Consider the following 19,625-nt stretch of genomic DNA (forward strand, 5'->3'; position numbering starts at 1 on the left):
ATCACGGGAGTCACTGTATTTTTGGTAATTGTCAAAAACCCCAAACTACATTCGTAAGAAAGTTATAAACATTGTGACAGTTTTATTACAACTGAATTCCAGCTCTGAAGGAGCAGAAAGATGCTTTCTGCTCACAAGACAGACAAACATCAGTACACACATGCACAAGCACCTGAGATGCTTACCAAAAACTGTAGAAGATAGGAGGGTTTTCAGCTGGCTTTACAGCCTAGTGGTACTTCAAATACTGTCTACTGACTGAGCACAGCAGGAGAAGAAAGAAAACAAAGACCAGCAAGCCAACAGTAGTCCATATCTTCCACTTTTGGTTTTTTTGATTAATGACCTTTTCTTGCGAATTGCTAAATTAAAACCTTTTCAGTATAACACTTGCCTGGGTATGTAACTAAGATGACAGAGCAGCGACCCAATTTTGCCAGCCAGAATTCAAGGAAATGTCTGTGTTGCAAAATTAAGTCAGTTGGGCACAGTTCTACTCGGAAGAACAAGGTACTCACTTTTACTCGTACAGTTAGACACATGCCTGAGCCTGAATTCCTCCCTAGGTCAGTGATCCAGCACACAGATTTAAAACTGACTTTCTACTTTACTTTCAGTGAACACTGTATGTTCAGTTGTACTGTAGAGTCTGTATTTCCTAGCTGCTTTGGCACCAGAATTCGCTTCAAAACAGATGCTTTGCCTCAGGACTTCAGTAGCTGACATAAGATGTATGTGAAAGGAGTCCCACAATACCTTATAAAGTTCTACTGGTTTTTTTATTACAGCACATTCTTTGTAGTTGAGTGGATAGCAGACTTTCATTGTTTTAGGTCAGCAGCTTCCTCTGGCTGCAGTGAAGAAGATGTGGCAGAAAAAATGCTGCTGTTCCATCCTCTGGTAGAAGACCGAGGAAATCCCTTAGCTCCAGTTCCATTGCAACAATTGATAAAGTTTCTGCTCAGAGCAGGGGAGAAAACATTGTTTAGGTATTTTGCGTTTAGAACAAAGAAAAAACCCCAAAGCATTAACCATGCAATTACTAATTAAAGTCATCAAATTATTTAAATATTGCATCTGGAATGAAATTTGAGACATAGCCATTTGGGTGCAAACACAACTATGGGAAATCTAAAAAGTAAACTGAAATTATGACTTAGATTAAAACCATACCTCTATCTTGACTCATCAGGTCTACATATGGCACTTACACTAATGAAGTCTGATCTAGTACTTCACATGTTTTGTATGAAATGCAGAGCAAGCCCTAGAAATCTTACTAGTACCCTAACTCAACACCATCTGTAAAACTCGATGCTTTGCAAGAAGCTTCTCAGACCAAGGTGCATAATGTTATGTTCTTAAGCAATTACAGCACAGTTACTGCATGAAAATAATTCCAAAGAAAATCTGCTGGCACCAGAAACTAAAGCTTTATGATAGAGCATGGCAACCTGTGCTGCACAATCCAACCTCACAATGCTGTTTTTCTCAGGCATTCCAATGGCATATTTTTAACAATATATGTGCTTTATTTAACATTCTTAATTTGTCAAAACAATCACACTGGCCCCTCAGCTATACACAATATTATTTACTTCTTACAAACATGTAACAATAGGACTGCAGAACTACTAGGGTTGATTTCTCTACTTCTAGTATTAACACACTGGTTTTTTCAGTCTATGACTTAAACATCAATACACACTTAAACCTCCCCTGTGTTATCAATAGCAGCCTGTTACCTAAGAACATATAGCCATTTAGCCTAGAAGCCAATCACATTTAGTTCTGTTTAGTACTTTTTTTAATGGTGTCTATTCCTGACCTATACAGAAAGAGTATGATTACAACAATTTACCTGTTTTCAATACAAAATGAATGCCATGATTTTTATGAGGCTATGCTGCCTACATTGCAGAATTCTGTGCTAATGACCAGAAAGGCTGCTAAACTGTATTAGCTTTAACTGAAGAAAAAGATCCCGTTTTCCCAAAATCGTATCAGTAGTCCTTAGTCTGAACAGTTATTAAGAATGTCAGCTGATGTACAAAGCCTTCTGGAGCTGAGTTACAACCAATTGATTTACCTTTGAGTGATGAAATAAGAACAGGGCAGTCATTTCCAGTAAGTCTAGCTCTCTTGCAAAGTTCAGGAAGCAGCTTGTTCCACCACAGAGCCTAATGCACAAAACCCCATAGCAAAAGTGTAAATCAACAAGGACTGCAACTAAGAGTATGAAAGACCTGCTAAAAATACCCTAAACTAAGATCAGATGTGTAAAAATAGAGGTCAGTGATTATGAACTCAAAAATTAGTTTACATAATGGTTTGAAATGCAGTGATTTTGCATATGTTGTGTTTTTCAATCTTCAGTGCAACTTTTTCCTGCTCAAAAATCTTTACACAGTGTCCCTCATACCTCTATAGAAAAAAGTTTAGAAGACAGAAAAAGTCACGTAATTAGCAATACCAACGCAGTCAGTTTTATTTTCTCTCAAAACAGCTCCATGGAAAGTTGTAGGAACCCAGAGTGCTGGGAATATTTCTCTGCCTGTTTTTAAGGGTTCTTACCCCCCTGAACAATGCCGTTTTAACTTCCAACCTTGGAAAAAATTACCAACGATCAGACAAGAACGAGAAAATACAGTGGTGTGAATTAGGTGATAGACTACTATGTAAGATTGTCACAGGGTGAAAAATTTAGAGGTTTTGGGCTTCTCTTTGTAGTAAATAGATAAGAGTAAAACAAATCAAAATGGAGGACTGTTCTCTAAACCTTCTTCTCCTTCTTCTACTACTCCATGTTCTGCAGTAAAAGTAGCTTGGGATGACTGGATGGAGAATTCCACAGTTCCTGCCCGTGTTACTGAATAATTGGTAGGAAAGTGAAAATAATATACGTTTTTAGTAACTATTGGTTAAATTATCTTTAAAAGGCCGTGTAAATCTTGATAATTAGACTTCTCTCCTGCTTTCAGTGCTCTATGCTGTACCTGGGTCACGTTAGTGGCTCTGTTCCTCTGATAAGACTTAATAAACAACTATCCGGCAGCATTGAAACTCCAGGAAGAGTCTCGGTTTATCTTTGAAACTCCTTGCAAGGACTTTTAGAAAATTCTCTCCCATCAGGAGGTGTAGTTGGCTGGGCATACCCCACAAGGAGGGATTTGATTTATGGCACGGTTCAGTGTCAATAGTGAATAACTGTATTGAAAGTAGCGCACCTGATTGTCACCTTTCAGCTCATGCTGAGCGTAGAACACAGCTGCATCAGGACACCTTTTGAGAAGCTGATCAATAGCTTCCTCATACTTGCCCAGATGGGTATTGCAGAGAACACGGATGGTGAGGCCGACATTGTCAGCCTCTGTCAGGGGCTCCAAAACAGGCAGGGCTGAAGCTATATTGATTGACCGACTACATAAAAGAGACTGAAGACAAGAAGAAAAAGCATTGCTTGGATTGAAGACAAACGTTGCAAAAAACGCTAACCATAACCTTAGAACAGAAGCTCTTACTTGCTGGAATAATTCTGAAATAATACTTAATAAATATTGCTGAAAACTGAGAAAGCAAGTTTAGAGTGGATGCAAATGTAAATATTGTTATCAACAGAACTCTTCAGTATTTTTTTCTTCCATCAATTCAGCCGACCATTTATTTTGACTTAGATAACTTAGGGGGAAGAAGGAGGAGAGTCTGATGGAGAAAGTTGTTCATACATACATGAACATTTGCAGAACGAATCTAAGATGTAAGCAGTAAGATGTAATACCTGTTTCATACCTGTAGTCTTGAGATGTCTTCATGGTAATCTTTGTCAGACGAACATCCCACCGACATTATGGAAGTTACCCATGGGAAAATCAACCCAAAATGACTACAGGAGTTTATCTATACAAGACAGAATCAAGTTGCAATAAAAGAAACATTTCTGTTAGTGACAGTTCCATGTGAAACTCACTGTGAGTAAAGAAAATTTTGATTTCAAATAGGATAATTTAGAAGAGTGCCTACCCTTTCTTTCCTGGTTCATGCAATTTGGTAACAAATAAACTGGAAACTTCTATTTAGCTCTGTATTTCAGTTTTCCTGTTCGTAATTCTTTAGAATTCATCATTCACACAATTTTCTCATTTAGTTAGCTTTCTAAAATTGTAAATAATCCACCTGACAAATTCTCATTGTTTCGTTTTAACCCTTATTTCTATCCAAAGCTGAGATTCCTGTTGGAAGTATAGTTGCAAATCTCCCCAAGGAGCAGGACTGCCCAGAGCCAGCAATACTAATTTGTAACTGCACACCACCTTATTTGATTTCACTCTTGCTTCTTTTAAGAGATAAACTGTCTAGAATCAAAATATTAAGGATGGTACTTGGATAGATTTTGGAGGAACACTGCAGTCCTTAAACTTCCTCTGTGTGGTTAACAACTTACTAGATCCTCTGTTGTTTTCAATGGCTTAGTCTCAGGAAGTTGCTTCTTTGATATTCTCCAAACATACTGAGAAGTAACCCTCAATAGGAGCTCCTGAACTATTTCTTCCTGAGAGGACACTAAAAGAAGAGCTTCCCAGAAATCCACCAGGAGCTGGGGAATAGTGTTTTCACTGCTACTACACAACATCTAAGAACAAAAATGACAGAAGACAGACAGCAAGTTAGACTGCGGTGATTATTAGTACCAAAAGTTAGAAAAGACAGGAGGAACAGTTTTTCACTTTTACTAGAAGCAAAATTTTGATTCCTTTTTTGTCCTATGATTCTATGTAATACACTTCTAGGCAAAGTAAAAAGTTCATGAAATGATCTTAAGGTAATCAATTCTGACCAACAGATTTGATTTCTTCTTCAATATTTACTCCACTGCTAGAAATGTCAGTACAAATGTCAGCAAATATTTACAGATTGCTAATGAGGAGGATTTTTTTATATGCCAATACACAAGTAGGTGTCTTCAAAGGAAGACTCTATAGTCCATGATAAGATACGTTGTGTAGCTCAGCTGGGTATCGTGGTAGGACCCACAAAGAAGTGCCAGCTTTGTGCCCGCAAAAAGGACTTTCATTTCCAAATGGTTTTAAACAACAACACTTGGTCTAGTTGGAACTACGTGACTTGCTCTTTTTGATACAGGTCTTTCAAAGTAACAGACATAGTAAGACTGCAACACACGTACAATGAAGAACACGTTTTAACCCAAGTCTTGCTATTCATTGTAGATAAAAGAAAAAAGGTTTGTCTATTTCCAGCTGAAAGAAAGAAAACTTCAGGGACACTAGAAAAACGATCAGTATTTCTTCTTATAAACTGAAGACACACACTTTCACCAATTTATACAGATCATCAGAACATTATCTACCTTCACATTTAGGCCTGATTCTTTAGAGGTCTGTTTTAATCCTAAAGATTTCTTTAAAAGAAGCTTATGGAACTAATATAAATTCTGTTAAATTTCAGTGGCCTTAAGAAGCTCGATCACTAGGAAGCCACTGAAAGAGCTCTGAGATCAGGGTATTTTCCATTCAAATGATAGGGTAAAAGCAAAGAATTTAATGGATTTTTTTTTTTCTTTACTTAACCACTATTTCATTCCAGAAGGTCCAGTTTCTGACTATGTAACCATCTGTCATGACTAGAATATCTCCAACCCTCATCTTGCTATTTCTGAAGAAATGCTGAAATGTGAGTGAAGGAGCAGCTGAGGCTGCTTTTCTTACCCACAACAATGTCACTATAAAAAAAATAGAAGCAAAAACATGATCACAGGCCAACCTTGAAAAAGGTATCTGCTTCTTCTAGTTCAATTTTACTGTTCTCATGTAAAGCCACAGTGGCAGCCACCAGTAAACCAGGCTGCATCTCCTTCAGGTGAACAGCAAACTCAGTTGGCATAACAATTCCTTCCTTACGCTGCTGCAGGAGTCGTGGTTGCCCAATGAAGCCACAAGCCAGTGTTGTCTACAAGCATAATTAGATATAAATCAGGTAAAGAATTCAATATATATATGATTCTAGTCAGTAAACTCAGTATTTCCTCAGGCAGTGAAATTTAGATGGAAGTAGCCAGGAAAGAAAGTAAATCCTTTCTGCAATTCATAGAGTAGCTCTCTGGGGACTGAGATCCAAATCACGTTCTGGAGCAGCGACTCCTGAAAAACAGGCATTGTGCCTAAACACTGAAAGTAACATGCTGTTGAAAGATGGAGTTAGTGCACACATAAGAAAGATGGATTTCACAAAGAAATCCAAGACATTTGATATACAGAGTGGTTTTAAAAATCACTGGCTGACTTTTCAAGAGGCTACTTTGCTAAATTTCAGTAAACTACTTTGCTAAAGTATGATTTTTATTTTGAAAATACCCCTGAAACAATGATCAAAATGTGCTGCACTTTGTGCAACAGGAAGCTATTTCAGGGTATGTGAGTGCTTTTGAAGGTGACTATAACAATATATTCCCATTTTAAAGACAAATGATGGAAAAATGATGCCTAAGTAAATTAAATGAATTACACAAGAAATATAAAGCAGATCTAGATGGAAAATTCAGATAAGCTTTCTGAAAGTGTTTTTTTTTCCTAGTTTGAAATAAAATGCTTTTTTAAAGGTGAAGTGCAATAGAATATATTTAATAGCTCAGATTAGAAAGAAAGAAAATCCAACCAAAACAACTCAAGCCTAAACCACCTTATTCTCAAAATAACATCCATGCAGTGTGTGTTTGCTCACAACATGGCAATTTCATTTGATTGTGCTGCAAAAGCAGTTGGTGCTGAATGTAATTCTTGAAACAGCTCCCCACAGTTCTCACCTTGCAATTAAAAAATGGCTAACTATAAAAACTCTGCAGGACTTCTTCCACCAAAGCATGATACCTAACTTTGAAACAGCTATCCACTTACTTCAAAAGTGTTCAGACTCCCAATATCTCACTGTAAGAAAAAGTCTCTGTTTCAAACTCTATCACCTTTCAATATTCCACAGTCTTGATCAAATTTAACAAGAAGTAATTTACAGACTGGTCTTACACATGTGAACATCTATAGCAGAGACAGCTCCACTAACATTTTTGCCCCCAGTGATGAGGAATTCTTACTTTGATAGCACTGAAGTAGGTTCTGATCTGGTCTTGGTAAGAGTTAAGTGCTTTGATTCCACGTAAGATGTGAAATTGTATACAGAAACTTCTGTTTGTGAGCACAATGGACAAATATTCTGCTGAAGAGCAATTTTCTAACAGCTGTTCACATACAGATGAAGTTTTCATGGGCATATCACATATTAATTACAGGTGGAGAGGTGTAGAAATGCTACTATACAATCCTCCCATGCAGCTGAAGAGCACTGGCAGAGTTGGTTACATCCCAGTAAACAACATTTAATTGATCAAGAATTAAGAGCTTCAAAACTTGCTTGTTTGGTAAGTCTTCACCCAAGACAAGACTACCCTACCTCCAGGGTAAACTGTACAGTCCTCCATTCTACTGTACAGCCCTCCATTCTACTGTTACTGCAGACATTCGGTGGAGTCTACACAGCATATCAGGAGGAAGGGGAGTAACCAAAAGTTTCTTTCACCGTAAAATGCAACTACAAGTCAAACTATTGATTTGGACTTTTCAAAGCTTGAATAGCTCATGCCCTCAGCATAATTTACCTCCTTATAGGAGTCCATTTCATGTTCATACATTGTCAGGTCTCCCATTTTCAGAGCCAAGAAAGCCTTAGTAAGTGTCAGGACCACTGATGGCATCATCTTTTCTACTTTCTGAAGATACTTCACAGCTGTCAAAGGACATACGTTTCTCATGCAGGGACTGCAAAGGATATGAGGCAGCTGCACAGGGTCCGTGAGATAGAATATCTGGAGAACTTTATTTCCTGATTCCTATTGAAATAAAAGCCATTTGACAGTTTAGACCTTTTCAGATATACAGTCTTCTATGGCATATGAAAGTAGTGCCATTCTGCTGCTGTTTTTGTTTTTTGTGGTTGGTTTGTTTGTTTTTTTTCAAAACAGGCAAGTTCAGCATAGCTATCAAACCACAGTGCCTTTCTTGCCTCTCTCCTCCCCACTGGTAGAAGAGAAGGATTTCTAACTGGTAGTGATTCAACCCATTTTCTGGTGTGCCAGGAGAACATCCACCACCAAAATGAATTGTTTTTAGCAATCTGTGTAATTTAGCAATGTTCAAAGAAACAGTTGGTTTTGCTACAGAAATGAGAGATGACAGAAATTTGAGGCAGGGCTTTCCTAAAACAGAAGTGTCTCTGTGCAAGTGGGAACCAGATCCCTAGCAACATGCATCATGATAGCCAAATCTGTAAGAAGTTGCTTGAAAGCAGCCCAAAGCATCACAGGTGCTGCTTGCTATGCAACAAAATTGGGAAAAGAAAAATAATGTGAAAAAGAGTAACTGTGAAACTAAAAAAGCAGCTCAGCGTTTTCAAAGGGAAATTGATTTATATTTGATACACAGTTCTTAAAATCAGAACTAAATCAGCAGATTACAAATAATCCAACTTATTTCTACCTTACTTAATTCTTCATTTGAGTCTTCATTAAGAGAATGAGTTAAGTAAAATATAAATCCTCTCTCGTATGTCTGCATTTCATCACCTTCTGAAACTAGTCTCTTTAAAACTTCAGTCATGGATAAACCTGACATTCTGTAGTATGGCAAAGCAAGGTGGTAATTCTTTGTGTCAAACCTGAAGGAAATAGAGAGGAAGGAAAAAAATAACAAAACAACTATGGGCAACGCTTTTGCCATCACTCTTTATAAGAACTACGACTACATCAAACAAAGTCGCAGGCACATCAGTTATCAGCATATATTGTTCATATTCAACATAGTGTTGAATTCTGTTCAATGACAATAAAGACAACTAGATACTGAAGAGAGGATTAGATTAAGTAGGTTTTGTAAAACAGAAAAATTTGTGTTACATATGCAATACTAATGTAAAATAGCAAAGAATTATGGATTTTCATTTTAAAATTACACTACTGGAAACACAGCTCACCTATACCACTTTGATAACTAAAACATACCTGCTATAGCAGTCTCCTAAGAAGGCACAACTTTCTCTGAATGCTCTTAGAAGATCGTCCTTCTCATCTGATTTAAGGAAATGAGGATCCATTATAGCTGCTCTGACCAGTAAGTGAGCCTCACTTAAAAGATGGATGCAGCTCTCAGTTTTAACATTTTCGTAAGTTCTACTATAATCTACCTAGAACAGACACAGGATATACTTAGGCTGCTGACAAAAATTAGGAATATACAGGAACAATTCTAATGAGGATGGCAGCTATTTGAAACAGGATTATGGGCTATTCGTAAGAAATGTATTACACTATATTCAACAATGATGTGCATCAGAGATTAATTAACATTAGTTATTTTTAGTTAGCAAACAACAAAAGCAAGAGTTGGGCAATACCATTTCTCTGTAAAGCTGAATTGTTGAAACGGTGTTTATAATATATAAATTCCAACCAGGCTCTGACTCAGAATTTGTTCTGGATTTGATGCTGTCAGCCTTTCTGGAACTAGAGGAAAGGAAAAGAGTTGTCAGTGTTGAAATAAACACTGCACAACCAAAAAAACCCCACTCATTTCATAATTCAAATGCATAAATAGGTATGTTTGCAGACTAGTAAGTGCTGGAGAGTTAAGCTGTGAATTTAAGTCATACTGGCTAACAACAGAACAGGGATGAGCATGTTCATACATCAGAGACATCATCAGAACTGTCCACTACATCTTCTTCTGTGTTAAACACCAGGGAATATCAGAAATCATAGAATCATCAAATGGCTTGGCTTGAACCTTAAAGATCATCTAGTTCTGACCCCCCTGTCATAAGCATGGGATGCCACCCACTGAGCAGGTCAGACTGCCCAGGGCCTTATCCAACCAGACCTTGAAGAGGTAAGTAATTTAAATTAGCTGTTTATTCACCTCCTGTAAGGACTTAGTGCATGTTTGCCCCTGCAGCTCTATCAAAGTATTTGCCAAGTCATGGCATAAAGAGTTACCAGAATGCTTTTATTCTAAAGCGCTGGCTCGGTCTATAAAGCCCTGAGGTTAAAAACATTGTAGGAAAACAGACTCTTTTTGTTCTGGTTTTTGGATTTATTTTAACTGTACTAGGATATTTACATCTTTATTTTCAAATTATGGCACTAAGGAGCTTAATTTTGTCCAATTTACATTCTTTACAAAAGGCAAAAAGGGTATCTTCTTCAAATGCCAATTAAAATATTTGAAACAACACAACTGGCAGAAAATATCCTTTATACAAGAAAACTACAGTATTTTGAATAGTCATTTTCCCTGACAGGCTTCTCCTTATCTTCTTCTGAATAATGTCTGCCCTAGACTTTAAGAAATATTGGTTCAAATAACTCCTCAATCAACTAAAACTGTCCCACTCTTGTTAATTAACTTACACTGACTTTAATAAAAGTGGTTTCTGAATAGCTGTTTAGAATAGTTGCTTAGCTGTTTTATGAAACGCCTTCAAATATGGAAGGGGAATAGCAGTTTCCATGGAAACTTGTAAAAAGTCGCATATGCCTCTGGCTACATACATGCTACAACAGCAACTCGGGGCAAAGTCTGATCCAACTTTTGTAATGGATAACTACAGTGGTGTTCGCAACTTTCTTGGAAAGAACCCTTAGCCAAAACCAAGACATTTAAATGTTGTCCTGCAACATATTTTGTTACCTGTAGCTTTGGAGCTATATATTTTTGGTACTCTATATTTTTTTTCAAGATAAATATTTTTTTAATTCTCAGGATAAATTCTTAGCAATGTTATTTTAACATTTTGTTGATTTCAAGCATTTGTGACTTTATGCTCATTTCTTCTATGTCAGTAAATACAGTAAAAATGAAAAAAAAAACTTGATTGCTCTTCTCAATCACTAAGAAGACAATTATTTCTAAAGAGTTTTGTAACAGAGGAACCACTCTTCAACTGCAATATCCACAAGTTCAGCACTGTACACAGAGCTAGAAGTACTGTCTCCCTAAAAGACACAAATTCTTACAGCATCCTTCTTGTAGGCTTTCTTCTTTCAGTAATATCTTCTGTGTCTGCCTTAGTCAAAAGAATTATATGGTTTTTGAAATGACAGATAGCTCTTGGTCCTATAAAAAGCTGCATTCTTAATGTACAGACATCCAGTGTGACAGGTGGACAAGCCTATAAAGGAAAGTGACTGTTTTGTAATTTCATTTGGTATGTACATTGAGTTTTTAAATAAATCAGAAAAAAAAAATAACCTTTGTACAATGATCTGACATTAAAAACATTCACCGGCTTTGCTAACTTTGAGTGCTTCATTTGAGCAAAAATAAAAATACTCATAAATGCCTAACAAGAATCATTTAATAATGAGTGAAAAAAAAATTATTTCACTCTTCAAAGCAACTGCACAGTTTCAGCTATGTTTCTCAAAATAACAGAACCTGAGGTAGATGCCTAACATGGAAAACTTTATCCCGAATAGTTTGAATTTGGCCAAATTTTAAAAAACTGCCTGGTTATAAAAGTCTTGATTTCAGTTGCTTATAAAAACCAATTACAGATAGAAGTATTATATTTGCTTGCCTATTTGTTACCTTACATAGCCAGTATTATTTCCCCAATTTGTTCTACGTGCACTTTTCACGTAAAACATATGCTATCATTTATACTGAAATAAAAACTGAAAAATGCAATCTCATTTGCACTGAAATATTCTAAATTTACAGCTTTAGAAAGATAAAATACTACAGTTACAAATTAACATACACAGTGAAACAAGACAACACAGCACTCTATGTGTAACCTGCTTTTTGAAGACACCTCAACCTTTCTTGTAAGAGGTGGTGATCTGGAGGCTCTAGACCGCCCTGGGCTAGCGAGACCCAGAACAAGGCGGCTCTAAAACCGGTGTAAAAAAACAGCAGGAAAAATAGTAATAGCAAATAATAAAAATAACCACCATCACCCATCACACTTCAAACTCCACACTGGGGCAGGGACACCCATGAGGCAACTGGCCCACGAAGGACTCACACCAGCGCAGGGACGCCCCTGAGGGACTGTAGCCCATGCAGGGATCCATGCCAGAGTGGGTGGGCAGACTGTGGATGGCAAGATACAGCATGGAAATCTGTGCAGGACTGCAGCCTTCACACCTCTCCAAAACTCCTACAGAGACAGGAGGCAGCCTATTGCCTGACTGGAGGAATTGTGACAAATTTCAATGTAACCCACAGTGAAAACGCAGAAAGCTGAGACTAGAGAATGGACGGAAAGATTGTGTCACGTGCCAGTATTAGCTATCCAGAGCAGAGAATACATGTTTGGCTCTTGAAAATTTTATAAAGCTTCTACTGTCCTATGGTTTCTTTATGTCTCCTGTCTACATGCTCAGAAGAAATCCTTAAATGCTATCTTAAAATACACCTCCGTCTACCTTTCCTACTACTTTTATTAATGTGTATCATGATCTTTACATTCAATAGATTTTTACTGATGAGCAATTTAAGGAAGGGAAATAGTTTAGACCTCCAAGGATCAAAAGCCCTCCTCCTAAAAAACATGCCCTAAATATTTGGTAGCAGACTTGTTCAATTGCCTACGTGCCTCTTAGAAAAACTGGTTTTTCAAGGACACCTAAGAGAGAGAAACATCACACAATAAAAAAAAACTCTTCACTCTTCCTTCAGTTTTATACAGAAAAGCATGGAAATTAGTTTAAAAAAGAAGTGATTTTATAGCTTTTCACGTTTTTGAAAACATTCTACTACTAATGGTCTAGAATTTTACGTGGCAATAATAGACTGTTTCATTGAGAGATCTGTAGACCAGCAAAATACAACATGCCATAGCCTGAAGTAAAATATTCATTTTGGATGTTATTTTATTGGTTCAGCCACTAGAAACTAACAGAATCTCAAAAGAAAATGTAAGTCAACTAAGTGTCATACCACTACTCCCATTCTTTCAGTGAGATAATGAGAGGTGTACCTTCACCGTTGTGTCAATATATGGATCCTCATCACGAGCTGCTGCTGCACTGCATCTCACTGTGAAGCACTGCAGGCTCTGACTAGAGAGGAAAGAAGAAAACACAACAATGAAGGAAAGAAATTAAGACTTGCAAAAATCAAGTAGCCAAGACTACAGTGAATCAGCTCTTTTTTCTTTGAAGAAATGGGCTTTAAAGCCTAAGCAGGAAGGTATGCTGAACTAACACATGAGCCAGAGATTTCCAGGAGGCTATGAGGGACGTATCAGAGGGGAAAAAAAATTTAAAAAGGACAGCAGCATAGAGAAACATAGTAATACTATCAGTAGAATCATAAACATAGTACCTTGTAATGACATGCAGGAACTGTGGAGTGAGGACTGCCTGCTCTGACTTCTCCGAATATTGGTAAGTAGAAATTAGTTCTACTAACTTCCCAATTGAGTAGAGATATCCAACATGAGGTAAAGAGAAAAAGCAAAAGAGACTCAGAAGTTTTCTCTCATTCTCAGTTTCCTCACAGGCTGTTGCAGAACTTCCTAGATGTAACAATGAGAAAGGTATTTTATGTACTTCATAAATCAAAACCTGGCAATTCCATTCCAAGCCTGATGCCTAAAAGATACAATCAAACCTGCCCAAGTTGCAGACTAGTTTTCTTAGTAGCTAGTAAAAAATAGTTTTATATGAAGCTCAGTGTGCATGTCAAAAATTTGTATGACATGTTATCTCATTTGGAGGCATATTCACAAAAATATGGACCTAGCACCTAGTGAAGAAATTCTATAGATGTAACAGCATTAGAGAGTCTTGGTAAACTCACCACAACTAAGCATCCATGGATTGAAAGTCTAATCTTAGACAATTACTTTTAAGGTGGAATGAATGCTCATCCAGAACTGCAGCTCACAAAAAAATAGGTCACCACTTAAGAAAGGAAAGGCTGGAAATGGCAGAATTTATTAGGACGCCACTTTAGCAGGTAACAGCTGTGTTCATTTTCTACAGACCCTCTTGTCAAAGCCTGTAAATCACATGAGAGCATAACACAGCTGGAGTTAAATGGCAAGCAGCTCATTCTTTTCAGTCAGCTGCAAGTTAAATGAGGCATTGCTACTTAGCAGACAGTAAATCATCTCAAACCGAGTGAGCAGTCAGTAAAAGGCAAGGGCCAACCATACCCTGGGATGCATCAGGCACAGCACTGCCAGGGGGGCAGGGATGGTATTGTCCCGCTCTGCTCTGCACTGGGGCAGCATTATCTTGAGTCCTACGGTCAGTGTGAGGCACCACAATACAGGAAGGATATAAAGCTATTAGAGAAGAAGCTAAGGTAGGGCTAAAAAGATGGTGAAGAGTCTGGAGGGGAGGCCACAGAAGGAGTAGCTGAGGGCACTTGGTTTGTTCAGCCTGGCAGAGACTGAGGAGAGACCTAAGAGCATTCTACATGCAGTTCCTGAGGGAATGGCATGAAGCTGTGTGAGGGGAGGTTTAGGTTGGGTATTAGGAAAAGGTTCTTCCCCCAGAGGGTGGTTGGGCACTGGAACAGGCTCCCCAGGGCGGTGGTCATAGCCCAAGCCCGCCAGAGCTCAAGGAGCATTTGGAAAATGTTCTCAGGCACTTGGTGGGAATCTTGGGGTTCTCCTGCACAGGGCCAGGAGTTGGATTTGATGATGCTTGTGAGTCCCTTCCAACTCAGGACCTTCTATGATTCTATGAAATCTGACTGCTAACATACAGCATTAAATTCTTCCATGGGTCTTTTGGGGCTTGAGCTAGTGAACCCCTAAAATCTGCATTCATCCCTTCCAGTTTTAATTAAAGCCCTTCAGAAATGTAACCAGTATCTTAGTGATTATTAACGTTTACTACTCTGATTTCCTCGGCTGGCTGAGAGGCAGTCTAGTATCTTGTAACACTACGGAGAATTTTATTAATGCAATGTGAAGACTGACTGTTTTGCAACACAAAATTTATCAGTAAAGAACTGATAAAAGCTGATTTAGTCACACTTTTTGTGTGATGAATTGGTATGTTAGTTCAAGGTTTATGTAGAACTTGGACAAATTAAAAGACTTTTTGTTAACAGAAGCTCAGTTTAAACAACTGAAAAAGGAGGAAGATCTCAATTTAAAAACAAATCATACAGAAATCACGCAGTGTATGAAACAGGATATACAAAGAAGCTCCTTCCTTTCACAAGTCTCCTATGACACAGTCCATAGTGCATTCATGCATATCCATATACCTGTCTGGTATACAGGAAGCAGTTGAAGAGAGTGCAACTTTGTCTCTTCACAAAACCCAAAAGGCGACTGATCGGGTGCAAAACGTCTAGAAAAAAGTCCAAAACAACATGGGACTGCCGTGAGAAATTATGATGATAAACTCTGGACAAGTAAACAGCACTGGTTATAAGAGGCACAGCTCATGTTTCAACACTCAATAATAATGCACACTCTTACTACCAATGCCATTGTAGAAGCCAAGAAGCAGCACAGCTAGCTAGAACTATATTGAGTTCCTGCAACCAAAATCCTCTCTCTTTGCTTGTCTGCAAGATGCACATCAAAGTCTGAGATCACTGAAGAAATCCTGCAATTGATTTTGACCTCAATTTAACCTTCTTTTTCCTCTCTCTTTCTATTCCACTGAGCTATATGGAACATCATGCCATCTCCAATACAATTTTTTTCCCTATTATGTGTCATCCTTTTCCCTCCTTTGCTTTGGAATTCACTGTTGGACCCTGACATCAATTCTTCCTTGGCTTTTGACAGAAATTCTGATGAAAGAGGAAGACTAAATCAGCTTCCTGAGGAGGGGACCTGGAGAGGCAGGTGCTGAACATTTCTCCCTGGGATCCTGGGACAAGATACCTGGGAAGGGCTCAAAGCTGTGCCAGGGGAGGTCCAGACTTGACATGAGGAAGCATTTTCTTACCGAGAATAGTGAAACACTGACAGGTTTCCTAGAGAGGTGATTGATGCCCTAGACCTGTCAATGTTTAAGAGGTGTTTGGACTGTGCCCTTAATTATATGCTTTAACAGTGGCTCACCCCAGAAGTGGTCAGGCAGTTGCACTAGATGATTGCTGCAGATCCCTTCCAAGTGAAATATTCCAAGATAGTAAAAAATGGGCTTTATTTGGTATCCCATAATTTCCTCAGTTCCAAAGAAACACCAAACCTTATAAAAACCCCAGAAGTAAAAACATCAGGAGTTTTCTTTCAAAAAGACAAAACACACAACTCAGTTTGGTTTTTTGTAGTAAATTAACCCATAAAAGGGAAAGTATGTCTGTAATACCTGAAAAGCAGATACTGCACTTGGAAGCGCTTTGTGTCTTCTGTAGGTAACTCTGTGGATTCCAGTGTGATGGGTATCTCACATAGCTTACTTTCTTCCCCAAGCAGTTCCACTGGCTTCTGACATACGATGAACTCATCTAATTCAAGCTGTAAAGTATGTGTTGAAGGACTTTCATCTCTCACACCTGAGCAATGAAAATGCTATCTTAATTGTTCAAACCATTCCACTCGGCAGTAAGAAAATGGTATGACATAATATCAATTAAATGCTCCAATTACAGCTAGCTAGCTAGCACTGGCTTCCTCAAACCACAAGATTTTGAAAACAACCATGCTAGAAGATGGGAACAATTCCTATTTAAGCCTCAAAAGTCTGAATACTTAAGAGTCAAGATTTCTGGGGAAAAAAAACCCAAACAGGTAAACCGTTCATTAGAAGGCGAGTCCAAGGCAACCAGAGCCGCAAATGGCTGGTCATCAAAAAATGTTGACTTTTGCCTGAAGAGGTTTTGAGAAGGCAGAGGCAGCTATCAGAGGAAGTTGTATTGTCTTAAACTCACTTAAGTCCTGGAAAGCAAATCCTAATAACACTCACAAAGTAACTGGAACTTTTCTATGCAGTTTTCAGTAATAAAAACAACTGGGGGTAGGACGCCACTATCTGGAAAAGATCCGTGTTCACTCAGTTAAGAACATTACATTTATATTGTTCCCACCTGAAGAGTCTTATTTACCTTTAAATTTTTTCTAGGTACAGTTTCCATTCCTAAAAGACCATCCTTTTAAGTTTCTTTAGTTATAAAGAAAGGACCTTCCTAAGGTTTGTTGGTGTTGATCTGATACATATACGTTTGGAAAAGTGGGAATTGATAATTCATTACATACAGATTGCTATCTGTACACCTATTTCTGGGATTTCTAGAATTCTAAGGCAAGCCCCCGAGTAAGATAACGGCCTGAAAAAGGAGAATGTGCTTTATTATGGCAGGTTCCGAGCCTAACAGTTACAAAAGCACACAGACATCACAACAGAAACATTCTTAATTGTGTAAGTCAGTTACTTAGGCAGTGACACTGATAGAATTTTTCTGAACACAGCACACTGAACTACTACCACTTTAACTTGGCCCATTGTGGCACCGTACAACAGGGACCTAATTCTGTGTCTGCAGATGCTGTACTACCCTCTAAGTGTGATGGCAGATTAGTATGAAATGTTACCTCCAACTGCAGGTTGGTACAACTTTTCACGCCCTAGATTATTCAGCTGATAGTCAGTGATAGGACGATGCGGAAATATTTTCTGAAGGGCAAAGACCCTGTTTGAGACTACTTTCAGAACAACAGGAATCAACTAGCAGATTCTTGGAGATAAAAAAAAAATAAAAATAAAAATTTAAATTATTTCAGCACCTACCTCCATCCTCAGCCTTTTCTGGTGCACTGACTCCCTGAGCACATTGCTTTGTCCTGTCTGCACTTTGCTGAACCAGTTCCAGTTTCAGGATTAGAACATCCAGCTCTGTTGTTACAGCTATATGTCTGGCACAAAATGCAACTTCAGCAGGAATGAGGTTATCAGTGTGCAAAATTAAGGAGCGTTCAAAATCTAACACAGTCAAATTCTGGTTTATGACCAGGTATTTCAAACAGAACATGACTAGTTTATTCTTGCAGCCCACAAGAAGATCTCCATTCACAGGACAACATGAAATGCACAGTGGAGGATCTGAAAGTGGCATTTCAACAACTGACATCTGTTCTTTTAAGGTTTCACTGTATGACTCTTCCATCTTGTGACCAACCATCCGAACACACACGCGAGCACTCCCTGAAGACATGCATCTCCAGTTCATATATGCTCTTAGGAAAGTTGCTTTGCTTTTTTCTTCAATTGTCACCAGATAGTCTCCTTAAAAGAAAGCATACTGATATATCATTAAAAAATAGAGCACAGTTTCTGAGCTCTTTACCTGCTGTAGTATGCTACAAAGAACATCTTCAAGTCTCAACTCTTACAAAAAATTCCAAAAACAGTTTTCACCGATTTTTCCCTAATTAAATACAAAGTGCAAATTTCTTTGCTGGGTGGCACACACTTCACACACCAGTAAAAAGCAGGATTTACAGATGTAGATCCAGGGTAACTCCTATGTGAATTATCTCTATGAGTTGTGACTGCAGACAAGGTCCCCCACTCCCCGCCTCCTCACACCCATTAATGAGGAAATGTTTTGTTCTCTACAGACCATGGAAAGCAATAGACTTATGAAGAGCTGTGGGATCGGCTGGAACGACCACCCACTCCGTGCTCTAAAAACAAAGAACAAAAACAAAAAACCAAAAGCAGGGAAGGGGGCACAGACCGCAACCGAGGCGGAGGCAGACGACGAAGGGAGATGCGGCCCGTACCCTCTCTGCAGGCTCAAGCGCTGCCGGCGCTGGGACCGGCCCGCGCTTCCCAGCCCGGGCCGCTGGGCAGCCCGCTCCAGCAGGCGCGCCCTACCTCGAGCTCGGAGGGAGCCTGAGAAGGAGCCTGAGGGGAAGTCTGAGGCAGAGACGGGTGGGAGGGCCAGGTCGTCCTCCCGCGGCGGAGCCCGAGCGGCTTTGTTCGCCGCCCGCCACCCACCGGCCCCGGCCCCGGCCCCGGCCCCGGCCCCGGCCCCGGCCCCGGCCCGAGCGGCCCGCCATCCCCGCCCGGCGGACCCTCAGGGCCGGTCCACGCACTCGAGCCTGACACGTCCCGGCCTCCCCAGCCGAGCACTGACGGACCCAGCGGTCGCCGGGACTGACCTGCCGAGCTGTGCGCCATGCGCAGCACGGGACCCAGCGTGGCGAAGGAGCCCAGGGCCTCGCAGCGGCCCTGTTCGCGCACGGCGAACACCTCCACCCTACAGCTGGCCGCCGTGCTGGCCACGAACAGCACGTCTTGGCCGCAGCAGAAGTGCGCCGGTTCTTGCTTGCAGGGCACTACTCGCTGCGACCCGAAAGGGTGCAGGTTGTAAAGCTGCACCATGGTCCCGAAAGTTTCGGCCGCAGCAGCGGAGACAGCACTCGCCGCCTCTTGGGACGGCGCCCTGCACTTCCGCGGTGGGCAGAGCTGCCTCCGCGCGGCGCTGTGCGAGGGCGGGTGCGGCCGTGTGCGGCTGCCCCGGGGCAGGTACCCTCGTACGGGGTTCGGTGTGGCCTTAGCGTGACTCCGTTGCTGTGTGAGCACTGCCAGGAATCCTCCGTCATGGCAGAGCAGCGCTATACACTGGCGGAGCTCTCGA

At 39.8% G+C, this 19,625-nt stretch overlaps 2 protein-coding genes across 9 annotated transcripts in view; one reads left to right on the top strand and one right to left on the bottom strand.

Annotated features, from left to right (window-relative positions):
* Positions 1–13,493, top strand: part of LOC125330621 (ceruloplasmin) — a 32,942-nt gene extending 19,449 nt beyond the window's left edge. Inside the window, exons 19-20 of one of the 3 annotated variants that reach the window (XR_007205642.1) lie at positions 7,298–7,426; positions 13,022–13,493. Coding sequence is in view for 1 of the 3 variants with exons in the window: in XM_048313909.1 (XP_048169866.1) it covers positions 7,298–7,311 (14 nt within the window). In the remaining 2 variants the exon portion in view is untranslated. Of the gene's footprint in view, positions 1–7,297; positions 9,513–9,798; positions 10,710–13,021 lie in introns of those variants that run through there. The other 2 variants (XR_007205641.1, XM_048313909.1) reach the window with 2 other exon arrangements.
* Positions 58–19,454, bottom strand: HPS3 (HPS3 biogenesis of lysosomal organelles complex 2 subunit 1). 6 transcript variants are annotated; one of them, XM_048313911.1, is made up of 17 exons: positions 19,147–19,452; positions 17,771–18,265; positions 16,352–16,538; positions 15,291–15,376; positions 13,389–13,581; positions 13,042–13,123; positions 11,072–11,226; positions 9,454–9,562; positions 9,062–9,243; positions 8,541–8,718; positions 7,664–7,894; positions 5,779–5,964; positions 4,442–4,630; positions 3,790–3,897; positions 3,228–3,434; positions 2,090–2,180; positions 58–957 (listed from the first exon to the last, which is right to left on the bottom strand). In XM_048313911.1, the coding sequence occupies exons 1-17, from the start codon at positions 19,367–19,369 to the stop codon at positions 830–832; spliced, it is 3,030 nt and encodes a 1,009-aa protein (XP_048169868.1). In that variant the 5' UTR covers positions 19,370–19,452; the 3' UTR covers positions 58–829. The 6 variants fall into 6 exon arrangements, with proteins under 6 accessions (XP_048169868.1, XP_048169867.1, XP_048169871.1 ...); XM_048313910.1 differs by having other exon boundaries at positions 13,389–13,587; XM_048313914.1 differs by having other exon boundaries at positions 13,389–13,587; positions 17,771–18,281; positions 19,147–19,214.
* Positions 19,455–19,625: the final 171 nt, after the last annotated feature.

The sequence above is a fragment of the Corvus hawaiiensis genome, chromosome 10 (genome assembly GCF_020740725.1).
Source record: "Corvus hawaiiensis isolate bCorHaw1 chromosome 10, bCorHaw1.pri.cur, whole genome shotgun sequence".
NCBI classification, from domain to species: domain Eukaryota; kingdom Metazoa; phylum Chordata; class Aves; order Passeriformes; family Corvidae; genus Corvus; species Corvus hawaiiensis.